The 19,528-nt window shown below is 42.4% G+C and overlaps 1 protein-coding gene and 1 long non-coding RNA gene across 2 annotated transcripts in view; both read left to right on the top strand.

The window, feature by feature from the left end:
- Positions 1-324: 324 nt before the first annotated feature.
- LOC145850300 (uncharacterized) lies at positions 325-10,846 on the top strand. The gene is made up of 3 exons (XR_014382523.1): positions 325-586; positions 9,948-10,065; positions 10,250-10,846. It is a non-coding gene; the product is annotated as an uncharacterized LOC145850300 (long non-coding RNA).
- A 3,521-nt stretch (positions 10,847-14,367) lies between these two features.
- The window catches only part of LOC106585318 (dynamin-1-like protein), an 8,658-nt gene continuing 3,497 nt past the window's right edge, over positions 14,368-19,528 (top strand). Inside the window, exons 1-5 of the mRNA XM_082968575.1 lie at positions 14,368-14,563; positions 15,332-15,670; positions 18,971-19,090; positions 19,246-19,402; positions 19,512-19,528. The exon at positions 19,512-19,528 is cut by the window's right edge and continues 73 nt beyond it. Of these exons, the coding sequence (XP_082824701.1) occupies positions 14,373-14,563; positions 15,332-15,670; positions 18,971-19,090; positions 19,246-19,402; positions 19,512-19,528 (824 nt within the window). The 5' untranslated portion in view covers positions 14,368-14,372. The remainder of the gene's footprint in view (positions 14,564-15,331; positions 15,671-18,970; positions 19,091-19,245; positions 19,403-19,511) is intronic.

The raw sequence follows: 19,528 nt of genomic DNA, 5'->3' as shown, positions 1-19,528 counted from the left end.
AGACGTTAAAGGTAAAATAATGTAAACAATTTGTTTTCATGTTTTATTCAAGAAATGTTTTAATAGTTTGACAACCTTATTTGTTAATGATATCAAACTCAACCATTTATCTTTTCCAGTGATAAAGACATGGATGTCTCATGGTAGCGTAGGGTATGCAAAACAGGTCAGCTTTGAGCAAAAATTACTTGAGTTAATACAGCAGAATACAAACTTGGTCTCTTTCTTTGAGTGCATCCAAGTTGCGTTTGAAAGAGACTTCAGTCAAGCCGAACTCATTAATATAAGCTTCCGGGCCACTCAGCCTGTCTTTTCAAACTTCCTGATAGTTAGCCATGAAAGAAAAAGTACTTTTCAGAATGAGTGTTCAGGGCCTTTAAACTGGAATTACTGGGAAAATTGTGGCTCAGCTAGACACCGCATATAGACAAGCCCTGACCTTCACAACCAACAAACAACGGAGAATAGGTACGTGCTTGCCAAAATTATAGCACACGTTAAATTGAGTAGCAATTGTGAGACAGCGTGTGTCACAAGAAGGACCGCCATGCCATCTTCCTGTACAAGTGAGTACAGGACAACAACAGTGAGTCCAAAAATATTTATTGTATGCTGCTGCATAAGTGATGTAATATGCCAGGGAGATATGTATACTCTAGCTAAGAAAGTAATACTAAGTGTATGTTGTGTAGTAAGCTGTTAGAAGCCTATGTACATTTTACATTTACATTTTAGTCATTTAGCAGACGCTCTTATCCAGAGCGACTTACAGTAGTGAATGCATACATTTCATACAATTTCATACATTTATTTTTTTTTATTTTTATTTTTCCTGTGCTGGCCCCCCGTGGGAATCGAACCCACAACCCTGGTGTTGCAAACACCATGCTCTACCAACTGAGCTACAGGGAAGGCTTATGTGTCTCACCCTAAGAATTAGGTCCATCTCAATATATGGGTGGTCCCGGGAATTCAACCCACTACACTGCTGTTACAAGTGCCATAGTCTTCCAATCGAGCTACAAATCCTCTCCCCCTTAGAACGTAGCCTACTGTTCTGACTTGGTGGTGCACATCTATAGCTGTTAGAGAAATGTAATCATTGAATATTGTAAGAGCTTTCATTGTCTACTTATGTGCCCCCGTTATTTATCTTACGGTTCTTACTTGGTGTACAGGGAGAATACTGTAAGAATGGCCCATGTTCTGAATTCTGTCGCTGTCCATTTAGAAAGTGCTGAACGAATAGGCCTACCTCATCGCAGCTCGTTTGCTTGCACTTACTTATACTTAGAACTACAGTACCAGTCTAAAGTTTGGACACCTACTCATTCCAAGGTTTTTCTTTATTTTTACTATTTTCTACATTGTAGAATAATAGTGAAGACATCAAAACTATGAAATAACACATTTGGAATCATGTAGTAACCATTTTCTTTTTAAACCTATCTAAATATATTTGAGATTTGAGATTCTTCAAAGTAGCCACCCTTTGCCTTGACAGCTTTGCACACTCTTGGCATTCTCTCAACCAGATTCATGAGGTAGTCACCTGGAAGGCATTTCATTTAACAGGTGTGCCTTGTTAAGTTAATTTGTGGATTTATTTTCCTTCTTAAAACGTTTGAGCCAATCAGTTGTGTTGTGACAATGTAGGGGTGTTATACAGAATATAGCCCTATTTGGTAAAAGACCAAGTCCATATTATGGCAAGAACAGCTCAAATAAGCAAAGAGAAACAACAGTCCATCATTACTTTAAGACATGAAGGTCAGTCAATGCGGAACATTTCAAGAACTTTGAAAGTTTCTTCAAGTGCAGTCACAAAAATCATCAAGCGCTATGATGAAACTAGCTCTCATGAGGACCACCACAGAAAGGAAGATGCAGAGGATAAGTTCATTAGGAGTTACCAGCCTCAGAAATTGCAGTCCAAATAAATCCTTCACAGAGTTCAAGTAACAGACACATCTCAACATCAACTGTTCAGAGGAGACTACGTGAATCAGGCCTTCATGGTCAAATTGCTGCAAAGAAACAATTACTAAAGGACACCAATAATAAGAAGAGACTTGCTTGAGCAAAGAAACACAAGCAGTGGACATTAGAACGGTGGAAATCTGTCCTTTGGTCTGATGATGGATCATCTTCGCATGTGTGGTTCCCACCGTGAAGCATGGAGGAGGAGGTGCGATGGTATGGGGGGTGCTTTGCTGGTGACACTGTCAGTGATTTATTTAGAATTCAAATCACTCTTAACCAGCATGGCTACCACAGCATTCTGCAGCAATACACAATCCCATCTGGTTTGAGCTAAGTGGGACTATTATTTGTTTTTTTAACAGGACAATGACCCAACACACCTCCAAGCTGTGTAAGGGCTATTTGACCAAGAAGGATTGGAGTGCTGCATCATATGACCTGGCCTCCACAATCAGCTGACCTCATCCCAAATGAGATGGTTTGGGATGAGTTGGACCGCAGAGTGAAGGGAAAGCAGCCAACAAGTGCTCAGCATATGTGGGAACTCCCTGTTGGAAAAGCATTCCTCATGAGGCTGGCTGAGAGAATGCCAACAGTGTGCAAAGGGTGGCTACTTTGAAGAATCTCAAATATAAAATATATTTTGATTTATTTAACACTTTTTTGGTTACTACATGATTCCATACTACATGATTCCATTCCATTATTTCATAGTTTTGGTGTTTTCACTATTATTCTACAATGAAGAAAATAGTAGAAATAAAGAAAAACCCTTGAATGAGTAGGTGTGTCCAAACTTTTGACTGGTACTGTACATGAAAGAAGTAAGACTGATCTGTGGGAAGGATACTTTGGAATGAGCAGGTTTCACACTGCAAGTTTTCCACTCACCCGAGTCTCCAAGGATTATCACCTTAAGTAGCATCTTCTTCCGAGACGCCATATGTGTTGATGAGAGAATAAGTCTATGCAGGATTTTATTTATTTTATTTTTATTTATATTTTATTTATTTATTTCACCTTTATTTAACCAGGTAGGCTAGTTGAGAACAAGTTATCATTTGCAACTCCGACCTGGCCAAGATAAAGCAAAGCCGTTCGACACATACCACAACACAGAGTTACACATGGGATAAACAAACATACAATCAATAATACAGTAGAAAAATCTATATACAGCATGTGCAAATGAGGTAGGATAAGAGAGGTAAGGCAATAAATAGGCCATGGTGGCGAAGGAATTACAATATAGCAATTAAACACTGGAATGGTAGGATGTGCAGAAGATGAATGTGCAAGTACAGATACTGGGGTGTAAAGGAGCAAGATAAATAAATAAATACAGTATGGGGATGAGGTAGATTGGATGGGCTATTTACAGATGAGCTATGTACAGGTGCAGTGATCTGTGAGCTGCTCTGACAGCTGGTGCTTAAAGCTATTGAGGGAGGTAAGAGTCTCCAGTTTCAGAGATTTTTGCAGTTCGTTCCAGTCATTGGCAGCAGTGAACTGGAAGGAGAGGCGGCCAAAGGAAGAATTGGCTTTGGGGGTGACCAGTGAGATATACCTGCTGGAGTGCGTGCTACGGGTTGGTGATGCTATGGTGACCTGTGAGCTGAGATAAGGCGGGCCTTTACCTAGCAGAGACTTGTAGATGACCTGGAGCCAGTGGGTTTGGCGACGAGTATGAAGCGAGGGCCATCCAACGAGAGCATACAGGTCGCAGTGGTGGGTAGTATAAGGGGCTTTGGTGACAAAACGGATGGCACTGTGATAGACCGCGTCCAATTTGTTGAGTAGAGTGTTGGAGGCTATTTTGTAAATTACATCGCCGAAGTCAAGGATCGGTAGGATAGTCAGTTTTACGAGGGTATGTTTGGCAGCATGAGTGAAGGATGCTTTGTTGCGAAATAGGAAGCCGATTCTAGATTTCATTTTGGATTGGAGATGCTATAATGTGAGTCTGGAAGGAGAGTTTACAGTCTAACCAGACGCCTAGGTATTTGTAGTTGTCCACGTATTCTAAGTCAGAACCGTCCAGAGTAGTGATGCTAGACGGGCGGGCAGGTGCGGGCAGCGATCGGTTGAAGAGCATGCATTTAGTTTTACTTGCATTTAAGAGCGGTTTGAGGCCACGGAAGGAGAATTGTATTGCATTGAAGCTCGTCTGGAGGTTAGTTAACACAGTGTCCAAAGAAGGGCCAGAAGTACATAGAATGGTGTCGTCTGCGTAGAGGTGGATCAGAGAATCACCAGCAGCAAGAGTGACATCATTGATGTATACAGAGAAAAGAGTCGGCCCGAGAATTGAACCCTGTGGCACCCCATAGAGACTGCCAGAGGTCCGGACAAAAGGCCCTCCGATTTGACACACTGAACTCTATCTGAGAAGTACATTTTGAGTCATTTAGCAGACGCTCTTATCCAGAGCGACTTACAGTAGTGAATGCATACATTTCATTTCATGCATTTTTTTTTTTTTTTGTACTGGCCCCCCGTGGGAATCGAACCCACAACCCTGGCATTGCACACACCATGCTCTACCAACTGAGCCACAGGGAAGTAGTTGGTGAACCAGGCGAGGCAGTCATTTGAGAAACCAAGGCTTTTCAGTCTGCCGATTCGAATGTGGTGATTGACAGAGTCGAAAGCCTTGGCCAGGTCGATGAATACGGCTGCACAGTATTGTGTTGTATCAATGGCGATTATGATATCGTTTAGGACCTTGCGCGTGGCTGAGGTGCACCCATGACCAGCTTGGAAACCAGATTGCATAGCGGAGAAGGTACGGTGGGATTCGAAATGGTCGGTGATCTGTTTGTGAACTTGGCTTTCGAAGACCTGAGAAAGGCAGGTGTGGCGTACAGCAGGTCAGCCACCAGGGGGAGACTCGTCGAGGCCTGGTAACAGATGGAGTATACATCATGAGGCGGTGGCTCCATCTGCTGGAATTGCCAGGTCTTGACGGGCTCTCCAGACAGGACTAATTGGGGCTGATTGGGAGCTGGTGAGTAATCAAGGGCGGATTGCTCACCAGCTGTGCGAGGCCCATAAAGTTGCCAGAAGGGCAGCACACAGGGGGAGGACTAGGGGAAGTGAGGTGACTTCCATGTGATTGGATACGGATACGGATACGGATACGGATACGGATACGGATACGGATACGGATACGAGGTGAGGTGAGGTGAGGTGAGGTGAGTTTGTGTGCCCTACTGGAAGACCCGGAGCCCAGGAGAAGGTATCCCGGAGAGGGTCTCATGGGGGAGACCTGTTCTTTTCTTTTTGATTTATTATTTCATAAACACCCTTGAAACCAAGCTAATCATACTCTGTCCGTGTCTGATCTATGTAAACGTCTTGACCAAACCCCCTGGTCTGCCACACAGGGTAGGATAGATATAGGTCCGTAACAGTTTGGGTCTAGAGTGTCTTCCCCTTTGAAGAGGGGGATGACCGCGGCAGCTTTCCAATCTTTAGGGATCTCAGATGATACAAAAGAGGTTGAACAGGCTAGTAATAGGGGTTGCAACAATTGCAGCGGATAATTTTAGAAAGAGAGGGTCCAGATTGTCTAGCCCAGCTGATTTGTTGTGGTCCAGATTTTGCAACTCTGTCAGAACATCAGCTATCTGGATTTGAGTGAAGGAGAAATGGGGAGGCTTGGGCAAGTTGCTGTAGGGGGTGCAGAGCTGTTGACCGGGGTAGGGGTAGCCAGGAGGAAAGCATGGCCAGCCGTAAGAAAATGCTTACTGAATTTCTCAATTATCGTGGATTTATCGGTGGTGACAGTGTTTCCTAGCCTCAGTGCAATGGGCAGCTGGGGGGAGGTGCTCTTATTCTCCATGGACTTTACAGTGTCCTAGAACTTTTTGGAGTTTGTGCTACAGGATGCACATTTCTGTTTGAAAAAGCTAGACTTTGCTTTCCTAACTTCCCTGAAAAGTTGCATATCGTGGGGGCTATTCGATGCTAATGCAGTATGCCACAGGATGTTTTTGTGCTGGTCAAGGGCAGTCAGGTCTGGAGTGAACCAAGGGCTAGATCTGTTCCTGGTTCTAAATGTTTTAAATGGGGCATGCTTATTTAAGATGGTGAGGAAAGCACTTTTAAAGAATAACCAGACATCCTCTACTGATGGAATGAGGTCAATATCCTGTCAGGTTGATTAGAAAGGCCTGCTCGCTGAAGTGTTTTAAGGAGTGTTTGACAGTGATGAGGGGTGGTCGTTTGACCGCAGACCCATTATGGACGCAAGCAATGAGGCAGTGATCGCTGAGATCCTGGCTGAAGACAGTAGAGGTGTATTTAGAGGGCAGGTTGGTCAGGATGATATCTATGAGGGTGCCCGTGTTTACGGATTTGGGGTTGTAACCGGTAGGTTCCTTGATCATTTGTGTGAGATTGAGGGCATCTAGTTTAGATTGTAGGACGGCCGGGGTGTGAAGCATGTCCCAATTTAGGTCACCTAACAGTACGAGTTCTGAAGATAGATGGGGGGGCAATCAATTCACATATGGTGTCCAGGGCACAGCTGGGGGCTGAGGGTGATCTATAACAAGTGGCAACGGTGAGAAACTTGTTTCTGGAAAGGTGGATTTTTAAAAGTAGAAGCTTGAATTGTTTGGGCAAAGACCTGGACAGTAAGACAGAGCTCTGCAGGCTATCTCTGCAGTAGATTGCAATTCCACCCCCTTTGGCAGTTCTATCTTGTCGGAAAATGTTATAGTTAGGGATGGAAATGTCAGGATTTTTGGTGGCCTTCCTAATCCAGGATTAAGACACGGCTAGGACATCCGGGTTGGCAGAGTGTGCTAAAGCAGTGAATAAAACAAACTTAGGGAGGAGGCTTCTAATATTAACATGCATGAAGCCAAGGCTTTTACGGTTACAGAAGTCAACAAATGAGAGCGCCTGGGGACTGGGAGTGGAGCTAGGTGCTGCAGGGTCTGGATTAACCTCTACATCACCAGAGGAACCAAGGAGGAGTAGGATAAGGGTACGGCTAAAGGCTATAAGAACTGGTCGTCTAGTGCGTTCGGAACAGAGAGTATAAGGAGCAGGTTTCTGGGCGGGGAAGAATAGATTCACGGCATAATGTACAAACAAGGGTATGGTAGGATGTGAATATAGTGGAGGTAAACCTAGGCATTGAATGATGATGAGAGAGGTTTTGTCTCTAGGGACACCATATAAACCAGGTGACTCACCGCATGTGTGGGAGGTGGAACAAAAGGCCTAACTGAGGCATATTGAGCAGGACTGGAGGCTCTACAGTGAAATAAGACAATCACTAACCAAAACAGCAATGGACAAGGCATATTGACATCAGGGAGAGGCATGCGTAGCCAAGTGATCATAGGGTCCAGTGAGTAGCTAGGCGAGCTGGAGACACGGCGATTCAGACCGCTAGCAGGCCGGGGCTAGCAGAAGGGCCTTAGGGGACGTCGCGACGGAAGAGTCTGTTGAAGCCCCCTCGGACGGTTCGTCGGCAGACCAGTCGTGATGTATCGGCAGGGCTCCGTGTAGGCCAATTGGCAAAATAGGTATTGCAGCCCAAGAAATTGGCTGATGGACCTCTTCAGCTAGCCGGGAGGTGGGCCTAGCTCAGGGCTAGCTCCAGGCTAACTGGTGCTTGCTTCAGGACAGAGACGTTAGCCAGGAGTAGCCACTCGGATAGCAGCTAGCTAGCTGTGATGATCCAGTGTAAAGGTTCAGAGCTTGTGGTAGAGACGTGGTAGAGAAGGAATTAAAGGGCATTATCTGTAGATTTGTCTTATCATATGCATGATTATTTTTCCTTTTTACTTGAAAATGTTATTTTAGCTAAATTCCATATTCATACGTGTACATTTGAGTCGAAAACCTATGTTTTTTTTGTTTTTTTTTAATGAAATTGAACAATATATAAACACGTTCTTCTTATAAAAATGTCATCTTTACAAGGTCTTATATATAATGTATTGTCTGTATTCCCCTGACTGTTTGTATACTCTGTTCTATACAGGTCGCGTTCGTAAATTCACCCTGGCTATCTACTCTGATTTCAGAGTGCCTGAGCGCAGAATAACTGACGAATTTACGAAAACTCAACACCCAGTTGAATATGGCCGGTGTCAGGAAACATTGGCAAAAAAAAGCTTAATTAAATTGTTGCCAGCAGCACAGTTAGTCACCAACACTCTGGATAACATGAAAACAGCCTAACCAGCTCTGCTAGGGCAAGTAAAATGACCAGAGTGAGGTGTTCTCTCATTTATGTCTGGAAGTACTGTAACTAGCAAGGTAGCTAACTTTAGCCAGTTAGCTTGGGTGCTTGACTGTCGTTGAGAGGTCAGAACGCTCGGATCAACCCTACTCCTCAGCCAGAGCGTCCATTGCGCTTGAAACGCTACAAATTTACGAACGGACAATCTGACAAAGCTCCGAATTTATGAACGCCCAGAGCGCTCTTTGGCACTCCAGAGTGAATTTACAAACGCACCCTCTATTTTTTTTTGTGTGTGTATATTTTGAGTTGCTCTTTAAAAAAGCGTGGAGGGCGTTGTCAAAATGATGAGAACTTTATTTAAACCAATCAGCTAAGAAATAAATGTATACGAATCACGTTGTATGACCAATCACCTCTTTTTAAAATGACGCGAGAAACACCCAATTTTCAATTCTTCCTTGAATACAAACCGGTTTGTTGTCGCTAAAAATGCAGACAGCGCTAAATAGTAGATAATACACAACTTCAGTTACTGTAGTTATCATTACAGTATGAAGTGAGAACGTTCTTGGATTTCGGAGGAAAGCCTTCACCGTGTCCTCCTCCGTTAAGGAAACAGCTAGCTAACCACTTTCCTTGCTTCCTCATGACAGAGCATCTTGACCTGATTCGACTAAGCTAGTAGGACGTCCAGCAGCATCTTTGTTTGTCCCCTTCATAGCAAAATCATGTGGCATACCGAAAGATATGCAGACTTGGCCATGCTTAAAATCTGGCTAGCTTGTGAAATGAGGCCTAACGTTACATTATTGCATGATGGGGTCACAGAATCGGTGTCCATGCCACTGGACAGTTGAGCTAACGTAGGCTAATGCGATTAGCATGAAGTTGTAAGTAACAAGAACATTTCCCAGGACATAGACATATCTGATATGGGCAGAAAGCACAATTTTGAACATGAAAAGTTATTAATAAGGAAATTAGGCACATTTGGGCAGTCTTGTTCCAAAATTTGAACAGCAATGCAATGATTCATTGGATCAGTCTACAAATTTGCACATACACTGCTGCCATCTAGTGGCCAACACCTAAATTCCACCTGGGCTGGAATAATACATTATGGCCTTTCTCTTGCATTTCAAAGATGATGGTACAAAAAACTACAAAATATTTTATTTTATTTGTATTATCTTTTACCAGATCTATTGTGTTATATTCTCCTACATTCCTTTCACATTTCCACAAACCTCAAAGTGTTTCCTTTCAAATGGTATCAAGAATATGCATATCCTTGCTTCAGGGCCTGAGCTACAGGCAGTTAGATATGGGTATGTCATTTCAGGCGAACGTTTGAAAAAAATGGGGCGGATCCCTTAACTAATTAGCTAGACTATATATGCTATCTTCAAAGCTAGCTACAGTAGCTAGCAAGCAAGCTATATGTGGCCACTAAATCAACAGTCAACTCCAAACTATTCCAGTTTTCTCTCATTAGGGCCTGAATTCCTTTCCTTTCCCTTTCAAATTCTGACTACCCTTCTTATGTAATGTGTTGGCTATCATCACGAGAGCTTATGAATCACAACAATAAACACTAAGCCATTACGTGTTTATTGCTTGGTCCTGTACACAGGCTTATCTAGTATCTGTAAGAGGTCTCTTGTTTTTGCTTTTGTAGGGGATTACAGAGACTGATGTGTACAATATTATGTTTAATCTCACCATTGCTTCTTTCATTTTCTCTTACCAACTATAGTGTCCAGTCCTGAGCAATGGAGGCTCTAATTCCCATCATCAACCGGCTCAAGGAAGTCTTCATGACAGTGGGGGCAGAGATCATACAGCTGCCTCAGATAGTGGTGGTTGGATCTCAGGTCATTACAGAATCAAAATGCAAGAATCAACTGTTACCTGTTACACTGGAGAATTGTGCTATTGTTGAAATGAACAGTTCAGTGTCCAGGGAGATGAAGAAAGCATAAATAATAGCAATGAATCATTAATGTAGCTAAGTGTCAAAGCCTTTCTAAAAATCAATCTCCTCTCTTCCCATTACAGAGCAGCGCCAAGAGTTCTATGTTCGAGAGTCTGGTTGGAAGGGATTTCTTTGCCTTGGGGATCAGGGATAGTCACACGGCGACCCCTAGTGGTTAATGTGCCCCCATTGGTGGAGAGGATTCTGCAAGAAAAGGATATGGACTTGACACAGAAACAGAGATGTGACTGTCACTTTAAAAGCAATCTGGTGTTACTTCTAGCAGACATACAGTACACTGGACACACTTACACAAACCAAACCCAGTCCAGTTGGCATGTATTGAATTCATTTCAATATTATCTCGCATGCATTGAGTTTCACTCAGTGGATAAAGCCCAAGTGGTCTTTCAGAGATTTTGTCTTTTTTTTCTAACATTATATTTACTTTCCCTTCACTGCTTTTCTCAGGAAATGGGGTAAAACAAAACGCAAACACCTACCCAGGTCTTTAATCCCATAGTTTATCTGCATGGACCTGTTGTGTTGTCATTCGTCTTAATATCGTCTTGTGATCCTCATCACTTTTCATTAACTCTGTCTAATCATCACATCAACTTACAAACTCTGTCTCTGTCATATTGCCTTCTATACTGATAAACCCCATCCAGTCTTTTTTATATGTGATATGAATATTTCCTTTGATTGCACATTATTTTACACTCATTCCTTTATATTTTGTCAAGGGATCAAGACTGAGGAATGGGGCACATTCCTTCACAGCAAGACCCAGTTATGTGACACCATAATTCGTTATGCACGTCTATTTAGCTGTTTTGCAATGCACATTGTGAGGGTTTCCATATTTGTAGAACAGCATTGCATTGTCTGAGAGTCTTGGTACTTGTAGTCCAGTGTTAAAGTACTTTAGACAGGTCTCGAGACCACATATTGAGCATGTCGGTCTTGTCGAATATAGTTGTACTCCATCTTGACTCGTTCTCGGACAGTGAGGACTCGTAATTTCTTCCCGAGACCAGTGGAGTAAAAAAACAAATTATCAGCTTCAGCACATAAAACCGCTTCGCCAGGCTAAATATATACACTCCTTTCTTGAAACATGATTATCTTAACAGCCTTTATTATAGACATGTTTGCGCAGTGTGGCAGGTTTGTGATTCTTAAAGGACAGCAACTGTAAGACCAGTGCATTTATGTAGGAGAGTGTACTTTTTGTGAAACACAAAGGGCCAGTTATGCCATGTAAGGTATATGCAGGTATAAACCGTATACCTACTTGGTTTTCAGTGGGCATTGTTTATACTCCTTAATCTCTACTGATGTGTTATCAAAGTTGATTTGAGTAGTGTGGTGGCGGTATATGATTTAACAGTATCAATTATATAGTACAATAGAGAACATGCACAGTAGCCTACACAGTCGCAAAGCACACACAGCCTAGTTTCAGAGGAATATAATCTGCAGGCAGCAAGAGTGTGCAGCTATCAACTGGTTTTGGCATGGAGCAGCTCACAGAAGAATGACATCGGTAGCCGGTAGGGTAATAAAGACGTTTCAATTTAGAATATCTACTAGTAAGTTCTGACTAGGGAAACAAAGGATATGCAAACCAGGTATTGAAAAAGTTTTGTATTTATTTTTTTATAAAAAAGAAATTACAAATTTAAAACTTTTTACCCATTTTTCTCCCCAATTTGTAGAGAGCCATGCGTCCTCTGAAACACGACCCAGCCAAGCCGCGCTGCTCGCTTAACCTGGAAGCCAGCCACACCATTGTGTCGGAGGAAATACCGTACAACTGGCGACTGTGTCAGTGTGCGTGCGCCTGGCCCGCCACAGGAGTCCGCTAGAGCATGATGGGACAAGGACATCCCGGCCAGCCAAACCCTCCCCTAACCCATACGATGCTGGGCCAATTGTGCACCGTCTCCGGGTTGCAGCCGGCTGCAACATAGCCCGAGATAGAACCCGACTCTCTAGTGACGCCTCAAGCACTGCGATGCATTGTCTTAGACTGCTGCGCCACTCGGAAGGCCTTGTCCGAGGTGTTGGTTAGTAGGCTATTTGTAATGCGCAATTGTCATCATGCTGTTTGCATCAGGGGCGTAGACATGGATGGGCGTGGGTGGACAGAGGCCCACTCACTGGGGAGCCAGGCCCTGGCAGGCCCACCCCATCATATTGATGTGGTTTAAGCATTGTTGTGTACTTAGATCATCAAAGTTTGGTATTTTTTTCCATTAAAAAAATTTTTGAGTGTGAAAATCTGTAGGAGAACTCATAAAAAAAACATAGGAAAACGGGAGTTTCACACAGGGTGCTTTTCCTTCGCTTGGCGGGAACTCTTTGCCTAAATTAAAGTATACCCACTTCTCCAGGCACCACTGCATAGGGCTGATGGAAAAGCAGCAGTCACACACAGCATGATCTTAAAGGATAAGTAGTCCATGAACTCAGACATAGTAATGAACTACTTTGAAAAAATTCAACACACAATCATAATATCAGTCAAAAAATATAAAATTCCCAGTTTACACTACAAAACCAACTTTATAAGAGGTTTTAAAAATAGGTTATATTTGAATCAACGTTCCATGACGTACACTAATGCATTGTTGGCAAAATACTAGTCGACAACAAAAGCTAGCTAGGTAGACTGTGGGATAACTACTGCTCGCTGTTGCGCAGTGACATGTTGGCCTTCAAAAAGGCAGATGTTTCCATACGTTTTTGTGAAAACGGTCCTCTCATTAAGTCAATATGTGATTGGTTGATTCAACATTTGGCCCTAATGCAGTTCAATGGAAGATGCCTTTATCTAGCTTCTGATGGCCTAGCCAATGGCTAACTCAAATCTAGCGAGCTATCGCCCCAGAGACCAGCAAAGAAAAATCTTGATTGGATATTTTTCTTCTCTTCAGTGTTAATCGCTTCAGTTTTTGTTGGAAAGGGTTCAATCAAAAAATAACTGAAAATGAATGATTATTATTATTATAATCATTCTTTAATTAATCCTTAGCCCCTCTGAAGGCGTCGAAGACCTGTTGTTCCCCACTGTGTTTTGGGTCCGTAATAATTTCCCCCAGCATGCATTTTTTGCACTTTTCTGAATGTCTAAAGAATCCATATGTTGTTCTGAAATATGAATACAGAAATACTGGACATTTTGAACTCTTATTATGGTGGTGATTTGACAATTACAATCATGGTCTTGAAATGGACTCGCATTTTTCTGGTCTTGGTCTTGACTCGGTCTTTGACCCTTGTCCCCCTCCGGTCTTGGTCTTGAATTGGTCTCGCTTTAGGTGGTCTCAAACACACTATCTCCTAATGTCATGCTGCTAGGGGTGTTGGTGAAGTCGATATTTCAGTTTCCCATCTCTCTGTTTGCATTATAGATTTTCTCAGATTTCATGGAGATTCGCAAGGAGATTGAAGAAGAGACTGAACGTAGCTTGGGAGGCAACAAGGTTTGGATAAATAGTTGTGGGTAAATATGGTTTATCTCTAGTTTATGAGCTACTGATTTCATTTATCTGCTTCTCTCGCCATCTGTATTTCCTCTCGTGACCCCTAGAGAGTCAGCCCTGAGCCCATCTATTTGAAGATTTTCTCTCCTCATGTCCTCAATCTCACACGGGTTGATTTGCCAGGAATAACCAAGGTAATCCCAACCAGTGTATTAATCCCACTTACTTGAATATGCAGAACTATGATGTTCCTCATGGTAAAATAAATACCATTACTCATTGAAAACAAATACATGTGTATATTTATTTACAGTATTGTAGAGTTATTTATTTATTGTTGATGTACAAGGTTCCAGTTGGAGACTAGCCAGAGGACAGAAGCTCAAGTCCAAGACCTGATCCTATCCTTCCTCTCCAACCCCAACTCCCTTATCCTCTGTCTCCTGCCAACTCTGACTTGGCCACCTCTGATGCCATTAAACTGGCTTGCGAGGTCGACCCAGATGCTGAGGCATACTGTACACTTATGCTCTTTAATTTTTCATTGCATGTCTTTTCAGTGTGTGTATTGTTTGTTCATTGATATAAATATCAGTAAACCTGGTCAATGTTACTTTTTAGGTTTGACCTCAGTGAACTTTAAGATCAGTGACTCCTAAATGCACAACACATTTTAGAGGACATAATGAACGCCATTCAAATGCTATTAGTATGTATGTATATGAGAGCCATTGACAAAAGGGGCTTGTCTTTACCCAGCTTTTGTGTCCATGTGTGTCTTGCAGGCCGTAGAACACTGCTGGTGGTCAGTAAGCTGGACCTGATGGACGCAGGGACAGATGCTCTGGAGGTCTTACTGGGTCGGGTCATTCCAGTGCAGCTTGGAATTGTGGGAGTGGTCAACAGGTTTGTCTATATCATATGCCTATAACTTATCTAACAGACGTATCTCATTTTTACTGGATGATGTCACCACGATGCTTAAAAAGATGCAGCTCCATAGCAGTGGAAGATGGCATACAAAAATGTGATCAATGTACCACATCTATCAGACTGAGTATGATGGATCTGAGTCATTTGTGTTGTAAAATTAACTCTGGTACCCTCAGAGACCTTAAAGCTATAAACAACAAATGTTCCAATGTCTCTGCTATTCACCAGCTCAATTTAGTTGCATCTGCCAAACAATCATTCAGCAATTAAAGATTTCTGTCTCCCCACTTTGAGATCGATATTAGGTTCTCACACACCCTGCTGAAATATGTGTGCCATGTCTTGCTCATTGGTTTCCAGCACAGGGCTGATGTATGAGTTATGTGAGTGGTTTTTCACCGAGGTTGCAAGATTGCCAAAAAATGACATATCCACTCCTCAGAGGCTGAAATGTTAAGTCATTTTCAGAAGCAATTTCACTGAGCTGAGTCAATCATAGCAACTCACAGGGAAGGCTGTCTGAAGTCAGTAGCCTAGCACACTCCCCCAGAGTGCTGAAGATTAGTTTTTTAAAGAAATGTTACACATACAGTAACGGCCATTTCAAAAGTGCTTCATCCTGTAATTGAGGTGTATTATTTCCTGCTATGCTAGAGCTAACTGGTGACTATTTGATCATGCAGAGCCACTGTGAAGTCTACTCTAACTCCAGCTGTCACTCTCCACGTTTCTCCCTTCTAGGAGCCAGCATGACATCAACACCCAGAAGAGCATAGAGGACATGGCGCGGGACGAGCAGGCCTTCCTCCAGTGCCACTACCCGTCTCTGGCCTCCCGCTGCGGGTCTCACTACCTGGCCCACACTCTGAGCCGCTTCCTCATGCTCCACATCCGGGACTGCCTGCCGGAGTTGAAGACCTATGTGACGGTGCTAGGTGCCCAGTACCAGGCCTGGCTCAGCAGCTACGGCCAGCCAGTAGAGGACCATAGCACCACCCTGCTGCAGATCGTCACCAAATTTGCCAGCGACTACTGCAACACCATCGAGGGCACCACCACGCACATCCAGACATCTGAGCTGTGAGTAGTTCAACTGCTTTAGGCTACTTTATCCAGGCAGCAGTCATCTTTCAGTATTTTATATTGTATTGGAGCGACTCGCAATCATTGACCACCAAATATCTAGCAACCACCTAGATGCTGCACAGCTGCCATTTTGTGACAGGAAACTCACCACACAATGGTTATTCTGCTGAATGCATTTCACTTAGGCAGGTGTTTTATTTATTTTAGTGTAGATAATATTTTTAGGGGGTAGATCAGCATTAATACTGCAGATTGTAGCTTCCATCAATGTAATTGTCTGCATCATTTCCAATTCTCCATATATTTTTGGGGTAAATATAGACAGTACCGGTCAAATGTTTGGACACTCATACTCATTCCAGGGTTTTTCTTTATTTTTTACTATTTTCTACTGTTGGATTTGATACTTTGAACACTGAGATATTAAAGACATGTTAGATCAGATGCATAGTATATAAAGGAGTGAGATCTGTAGAAAGACAGAGTGGGTGTGGAATGTGCTGGGTGGACGGGAGGAGATCAAAGGATTGCTATAGGGGAGGCAGATGGACATCTGTGGATTAGGGGAAGGAGGGGTTGTGGTCAGGAGGTGAGGTCAGATCCCCTGAAGGGACTAATAAGTGTAAGGATTGGAGAGAAGGAGGAGTGTCTTAAGTGGGATATACAGTTGAAGTCGGAAGTTTACATACACTTAGGTTGGAGTCATTAAAACTCGTTTTTCAACCACTCCAAATGTCTTGTTAACAAACTATAGTTCTGGCAAGTTGGTTAGGACATCTACTTTGTGCATGACACAAGTAATTCTTTCGACAATTGTTTACACACAGATTATTTCGCTTATAATTCACTGTATCACAATTCCAGTGGGTCAGAAGTTTACATACACTAAGTTGACTTTGCCTTTAAACGGCTTGGAAAATTCCAGAAAATTATGTCATGGCTTTAGAAGCTTCTGATAGGCTAATTGACATAATTTGAGTCAATTTGAGGTGTATCTGTGGATGTATTTCAAGGCCTACCTTCAAACTCAGTGCCTCTTTGCTTGACATCATGGGAAAATCAAAAGAAATCAGCCAAGACCTCAGAAAAAATATTGTAGACCTCCACAAGTCTGGTTCATCCTTGAAGCAATTTCCAAATGCCTGAAGGTACCACATTCATCTGTACAAACAATAGTATGCAAGTATAAACACCATGGGACCACGCAGCCATCATACCGCTCAGGAAGGAGACGCGTTCTGTCTACTAGAGATTAACGTACTTTAGTGCGAAAAGTGCAAATCAATCCCAGTACAGCAGCAAAGGACCTTGTGAAGATGCTGGAGGAAACAGTTACAAAAGTATCTATATCCACAGTAAAACGAGTCCTATATCGACATAATCTGAAAGGCCGCTTAGCAAGAAAGAAGCCACTGCTCCAAAACCGCCATAAAAAAGCCAGACTACGGTTTCCAACTGCACATGGGGACAAAGATCGTACTTTCTGGAGAAATGTCCTCTGGTTTGATGAAACAAAAATATAACTGTTTGGCCATAATGACTATAGTTATGTTTGGAGGAAAAAGGAGGAGGCTTGCAAGCCGAATAACACCATCCCAACCATGACGCACAGGGGTGGCAGCATCATGTTGTGGGGGTGCTTTGCTGCAGGAGGGACTGGTACACTTCACAAAATAGATGGCATCATGAGGTGGGATAATTATGTGGATATATTGAAGCAACATCTCAAGACATCAGTCAGGAAGTTAAAGCTTGGCCGCAAATGGGTCTTCCAAATGGACAATGACCCCAAGCGTACTTCCAAAGTTGTGGCAAAATGGCTTAAGGACAACAAAGTCAAGGTATTGGAGTGGCCATCACAAAGCCCTGACCTCAATCCTATAGAAATTTTGTTGGCAGAACTGAAAAATTGTGTGCGAGCAAGGAGGCCTACACACCTCACTCAGTTACACCAGCGCTGTCAGGAGGAATGGGCCAAAATTCACCCAACTTATTGTGGGAAGCTTGTGGAAGGCTACTTGAAACGTTTGATCCAAGTTCAACAATTTAAAGGCAATGCTACCAAATACTAATTGAGTGTATGTAAACTTCTGACCCACTGGGAATGTGATGAAAGAAATAAAAGCTGAAATAAATCATTCTCTCTACTATTATTCTGACATTTCACATTCTTAAAATAAAGTGGTGATCCTAACTGCCCTAAGACAGGGAATCTTTACTCAAATTAAATGTCAGGAATTGTGAAAAACTGAGTTTAAATGTATTTGGCTAAGGTGTATGTAAACTTCCGTCTTCAACGGTATATACCTGTGATGGTGAGAAATGTTTGGTTGTCTGAATTACAGCTGTAAAGACCCTTTGGTAAGAATTAAACTTGGTTAAGCTTCTCTAGTGTGAGTTATTTACTCTGAAAAATAAGAACCTAACACTACATTGTAGAATAATAGTGAAGACATCAAAACGATGAAATAACACATATGGAATCATATAGTAACCAAAAAAGTGTTAAACAAATCAAAATATATTTTATATTTGAAATTCTTCAAAGTAGCCACCCTTTGCCTTGATGACAGCTTTGTACATGATTCCATGTGTTATTTCATAGTTTGATGTCTTCTATTATTCTACAATATAAAAATAAAGAAAAACCCTGGAATGAGTAGCTGTGTCCAAACCTTTTGACTGGTACTGTGTGTGTATATAATATATTTTCCTTTATTATTTTCCCCTGACCCTACCACCCCTTCCCTAATTGCAGTAAACTAATGGACAGCAATACTTAAGATTCTATATTTTATGGACACAATGTATTTTACAGTAGTTATCGTTTGTTTTTAATCCCATCCTTCAACTACTCTCAACCCCTCCCGTCTATCTCCAGTTCTATTTGCCATATTTTGTTGTGCTGTGCTGTTTCAGAAAAGTTCCGAACCTTTCTATTCTCATAGTTTCTACAGATTGTAAATTAAACAAACATTTTTACTAAAAGTATTATTATATTATTGATCCATTGACTGATTTTTCAAATCACCCATTAGTGCTATCTGCAGAGTTAGCTCCAGGTAAATGTTGCAGGCGTTTATTGTATTTCTTGGCCTCATTGTAACTTTGTAGGTGTTCATGCATTGGCATTTCATATTTTGCAGCTTCATTTCAATAGCACTTGTACCACTCACTGATTTATTGATTTCCTCAAGCATGTGAAGCAAGTATTGACTCAGTCTTACTGACTGCATCTGAAGTTGACATCCCTCACACACTGATACGGCTTCCTTTGTCCTCTTCTCTTGTCAGCTGCGGATGGGCTCGTATCTGCTACATATTCCATGAGACCTTTGGCCTCACTCTTCAGTCTATCGATCCCCTGGGGGGCTTAACGGAGCTTGACATCCTCACTGCAATCCACAATGCTACAATAAAAACCACCAGCTCCAATCTCATATCAGCTCCAATTGAATTGTCTGTGTGTAGGTTAAACAGATCTTTTGAATAGTTTTTCATTAAAGCTAATGGATGTAGAGAAGCACATGAGTTATGTTAACAGAGGGCTGTGTGTGTGCGGTGCTTCAGGGTCCGCAACCGGCCCTCTTTGTGCCTGAGATTTCCTTTGAGCTGCTAGTGAAGAGGCAGATCAAGCGTCTGGAGGAACCCAGCCTGCGCTGTGTGGAGCTGGTCCACGAGGAGCTACAGAGGATCATCCAGCACTGCTCCTCCTACAGCACACCGGTACGCTATACACTGCACAACACATACTACAAAGCATTCACTTAAAGCTATGACAACCCTGAAGCAAATTGTAATATAATTGTATTCTGACATGCTGTGTGTTTGTCAGGAGCTCCTTCGTTTTCC

This window comes from Salmo salar, chromosome 24, assembly GCF_965601325.2.
Source record: "Salmo salar chromosome 24, fSalSal1, whole genome shotgun sequence".
Lineage (NCBI taxonomy): Eukaryota > Metazoa > Chordata > Actinopteri > Salmoniformes > Salmonidae > Salmo > Salmo salar.
The sequence above is the reverse complement of the archived record's forward strand: the minus strand, read 5'-3'. Positions and strand labels throughout refer to the sequence as shown.